The sequence below is a fragment of the Elephantulus edwardii genome, unplaced genomic scaffold (genome assembly GCF_000299155.1).
Source record: "Elephantulus edwardii isolate Elephantulus edwardi_28Jun2011 unplaced genomic scaffold, EleEdw1.0 scaffold00424, whole genome shotgun sequence".
Lineage (NCBI taxonomy): Eukaryota > Metazoa > Chordata > Mammalia > Macroscelidea > Macroscelididae > Elephantulus > Elephantulus edwardii.
In genome coordinates, this window is record NW_006400174.1 from 419,740 (window position 1) to 424,777 (window position 5,038).

Below are 5,038 nucleotides of genomic sequence, written 5' to 3' on the forward strand. Positions count from 1 at the left end.
ATGTAACAATGAAAGGACTTTTTTCCCCAAAGGAAAAAACCAAACTGGAGAGGAGGAAGGACAGGAGGAAAATGTGTAGCAATGAATGAATGGAAATTTTTAAAAAATAGTATGTTCAAACCTGTTAATACCAAATAAAGTACACATTTTCTCAAAAAAAAAAGACAAGCTGCAATACAAACTGACATACAGTCATCTTACTGCAACATTATTTATAAATCACTAAAACTATTGTTCATGCAGATCAAGAATCTGTGAATACTGCACAATATGTATGAACCTAGAACAAAATTTTCAGAATAAATCAATCATAATAGAAGAATTAAAGAAAAGTTACACCCAGAATCTATTTTGGGGATTTAATAGGGATACGATGGAAGGAGGGTGAGAAGCTGAGTGAAGGGAAAGGAAATAAAATAATTTAGTTAGACATTGTAATTACTTTAATCAGTCATAATTCATGTTTTAAAATAAAACATTTCAAATCCACCAGATGCTCTGCTGGAGAAGGAGGGGAAATCTCCTCCTGTACCAGTCAGATCCAATTTGATGGTACACACACAAAATATAATAAAATGTGAAAAAAAATTTTTTAAATTTTGAATAATTGAATGAAAGCCCAATATGATTAGTAAACTTACACTCAAATAATTTTTTTTAAAAAAAAGAATGCACAATGGGAAAAAATAAATTAAAAAAAGAAAGAATGCACAATGATTTCACTAATGTGAACTAGCTAGCCACATATATAGAAAACAAAGATTAACAGTGATTACTAGAGGCAGCGAGAGCTCTGGTGGCCTACTTGCTAGAATTTGTGCTGTAATCCCAAAACACATGGTTCAAATCCTCCATTTACTCCATAGATGAAGGATATACAGTCTCTTCCTATGTGATTTACTGCCTCTGAAAACCTGCTGGACGATCAACTATGAATCATTTCTGACTCCACGGCACACAGCAATAACAACTAAAGGTGGGAGGGAAAGGGGACTTTTTGTTTGGGAAGCCCTGAGTTTATATTTTGGAAAAGGATAGTAATAATAGTGTCATGATGTATATAAAATGTAATCTATGTGACTGACCTGTACATGGGGAAATTGTGTTGGCTGATGTTTTGGTGTGTATATATCACCACAAGTTATAGAATAAAGTAGTGAAGGTAAGGGGCACAGTTATGCACAGTTGTTGGCACACTTTCTTGCTTCACAGTGGCTTGTGGATTTCTTCAGCTCCTTGTCCGTGGAGGCTTCTTTGGAGTGTCTTCATGCTATGCTGTCTGCAAATGCCAGGCAGAACCTCCAGCTATGTGTGCAGGTGGCATCCAACTGCCATGAGCAGTTGGGCACACAATCCTTGGTGGAGCTCTTTGAATCCTTCAGGAGTTATGAAGGTAAGCTGTGTTGCCTCTGGCTGATGCTGCCCTTGTCTCCTTTTGTTAGGGTTGATGTGCACCTTCCCAGCTTAAAATTGAGTCCTCCTCCAACAGACACATGAAGAACTGCTCAAAATCACTAGCAATAAGAGAGATGCAAATCAAAACCACAATGAAATGCCATCTTGCTCCAGTAGCAGTGGCAAAGTTTATCAGGGCAGCAAGTAATAAACGCTGCATAAGATGTGGTGAGATAGTAACTCTTATACATTGTTGATGGGATTGTAAACCATTCTGGAAGGCAGTTTGACATTTCCTCAAAAAGCTGGACACAGAAATTCTATATGACCAAGCTATTCTATGGCTTGGAATATACCCTAAGAAGATGAGAACTGAGGCACAGAGACTTGTATGCCAATGTTCATAGCAGCAAGATTCACCATAGCAAGAACATAGAAACAGGCCAAATGTCCAACCACAATGGAATGGATTGAGAAATTATAGTACATTCACACAATGGAATACTATGCAGCATGCAGGAACAATGACTTTGTAAATTATTACCTAACTTGGGAGGGACTGGAGGGTATTATGCTAAGTGAACTAACTCAGTCTCAAAAAGACAAAGACTGTATAAGACCATTATTGTAGAATGAGTTATGAGGACCCAAGGAGGGAGCTTAATCATAGGGTCGCACAATTTGATGGGTGGAGGGAGGAATGGATAAAGAAAAGGGGAAAGATCTACTGTGAAAAACAATGTATATGAACTTTGTGAGTAAACCAATATAAAAATTTAAAAAAAAAAAAATGGATCCTCCAGCAAAGCCAGGCAGGATACCTCATTCACCTCCTTAGGCATCTGTTCAATGGTAAAATACTACTCAATGTCAAGAAAACAAAAACCCTCACCACTGGACCAATAGGCAACATCATGATGAATGCGGGCAGGATTAAGACTGTCAATGACTTCATCTAACTTGGATCCACAGTCAGCACCCTTGGTACCAGCAGTCAGAAGATCAGGAGACATATTGCACTAGGAAAGCCTCTAGTCAAAGACGTCTCCAAATTATTGAAGAACAATGTTGTCAGTTTGATAACTAAGGTGCTCCTGATTTAGGCCATGCTCTTTTCAGACACTTGCTATGCACCTGAGAGCTGGACAATGAATAAAGATGACAAAGAATTGATGCCTTTGAGTTGTGTTGGAGAATAGTACTGAATATCCCACAGATTGCCAAAAGAACAAGTAGATGTCTTGGTGAAGGTGCACCCAGAGTGCTCCTTGGAGGCAAGAATGATGGAGCTTCATCTCGCATTGTTTGGGCATGTTGCTAAGAGAGGCTATTCCTTGTAGAGGGACACAATCTAGGAAAGGTGAAGGGACAGTGAAAAGGGAAAATCTTCAACCAGATAGATTGACACAATGGCTGAAGTAATGAGTTCAAATGTGTCAGATGATGAAGATGGCACAGTGTGGGACAGGGTTCAGAACTGTTGCTCATAGGGTCACTATGAGTTGTATTCAACTCAGTGGCACCTAACAACAACAAGTAGAAGATGTTCATTACAGTGTTATTCACAATAGCATGAAAGTGGGTATAGCCTAAATGCCCATCAACAAACAAATGAATAGAGAAATTGTGGTACATTCACACAATGTAATATAATGCAGCGTAAAAGAACAACAAGGAAATCTAGACAATGTGATAAGTCTAGAGGACATCATGCTGAATGAGGTCAGTCACAATAGGACAAACACCGGATAAGACCGCTACAATGAAAATAAGAGGGCAACTAGGACTCTGGTGTCCTAGTAGCAAGAAGCTGCACTGGAATCCCAAAAACATGTGTTTCAAATCCCACCAGCTACTCTCTAGGAGAAGGATGGGAAATCTCCTCCGGTGTAATTAACTGCCTCTGAAAACCCGGCAGAGACTTAGCTGTGAGTCAGTTCCAACTCTATGGTACACAACAACAAAGTGATAAATTAGGAAGCTCTGGTGGCCTAGTGGCAAGGAGCTGTGCTGCAATCCCAAAAGCATGAAGTTCAAATCTACCATCTGCTCCAAGGGAGAAGGATGGACAATCTCTTCCAGTAAGATTTACTGCTTCTGAAAAATCCACTGGAGGGTCAGCTATAAATTGGTTCAGACTTGATAGTATGCAACAACAACAGGGTGATAAAAGGCATTGAACAATAATAATTAATTATATAAAGCATAATATATGTGAATTATTGTACCAAAATCTATTTTAAAAAATGTACCAGGTGCAGAATACTCATTATCCAGTAGGAGAAATGAAATCGTGATACATGCTACAGTATGATGAGTCTCTTTTTTTTTCCACTTTAGCTTTTTTCCTGAATTCTTACTTTATTACACAATTTAGTAGTGAATAGGATATTTAATACAAATACAATATTCTCGTAATTATTGTTGTTGTTCTGTTCTGTCAAGTGGAAAAAATAGATCTGAACCTTCCCCGGGATTGCATTCCTCAAAACAGTTCACTTGTTTTACTTCTAGACTACTGTTGATGATAAATCCACTTTATTTTTATTTTATGTTGCATACAAAATCTCTATACACTGTGTCTCACTCATGTACCTTACATTTCACATATTCCTACATTCACATTGTGTTTCAAATGATCACTCATAAGCCCTAGTCCATGGTATAAAGAGATTGCCAAATACAGCCAGAAATGCATAATCTGAAGAGGATAAATTGATAGAGGGGACCTTCTAAAGATTAAATCTCTGTGCACATCAAAAACTTTTTTCCAACAGGGTGAAAAGAAAACCTACAGATTAGCAACAAACATTTGGCAATACTACCTCAAACAAGAGTCTCATAACAAAAGTTTACAGAATATTCCTGGGCTTAAAAAAAAAAAAGACTGATAACCCAATTACAAAATGGGCAAAAGACATAAAAAAGAATCTTCTCAGAGGAAGATATTCTAATGGCAAACAGACACATAAAGAAATGTTCCAAATCACTGGCCGTAAGAGATGCAAATCAAAACCACAATGAGATATCATCTCACTCCAGTAAGAGTGGCAAAGTTTAACAGGACACAACTAATAAATGTTGGAAAGGGTGTGGCGAGAAAGGAACTCATACATTGTTGGTGGGGTTGCAAAATGGTATAGCCATTCTGGAAGGCAGTTTGGCACTTCCTCAAAAAGCTGAACATAGAAATTCCATATGAACCAGATATTCCACTGCTTAGAATATACTCTGAGAAAATGAGAACTGAGGCACAAATGGAAACCTGTACAGCAATGTTCATAGAAGCAAGATTCACCATAGCAAGAACATGGAAACAGCCCAGGTGTCCAACCACAATCGAATGGATTGAGAAATTATGGTACATTCACACAATGGAACACTATGCAGCACGAAGGAGTGATGATTTTGTAAATTACCCAACTTCAGAGGGACTGGAGAACATTATGAACTCAGTCCCGCAAGGACAAATATGATATAGAACCATTATTGTAGAATGAGTATGAAGATCCAAGGTCAGGGGAGGGTGAAAGCAGAGGAATGAGGATGGGGGGTGGACATTAATTATGGGGTTGTGCAATTTGATGGGAGGGTGAGGGAAATTGGAAGGGAGCAATGGTGTCTCTCTGGAGACTAAGGTGCA

General features: G+C 38.4%; 1 protein-coding gene across 1 annotated transcript in view; it reads left to right on the plus strand.

The window, feature by feature from the left end:
• Nucleotides 1-5,038, plus strand: part of CLTCL1 (clathrin, heavy chain-like 1) — a 279,619-nt gene that overhangs the window by 127,359 nt on the left and 147,222 nt on the right. The window contains exon 13 of the mRNA XM_006902527.1: nucleotides 1,213-1,393. Within this exon, the coding sequence (XP_006902589.1) occupies nucleotides 1,213-1,393 (181 nt within the window). The remainder of the gene's footprint in view (nucleotides 1-1,212; nucleotides 1,394-5,038) is intronic.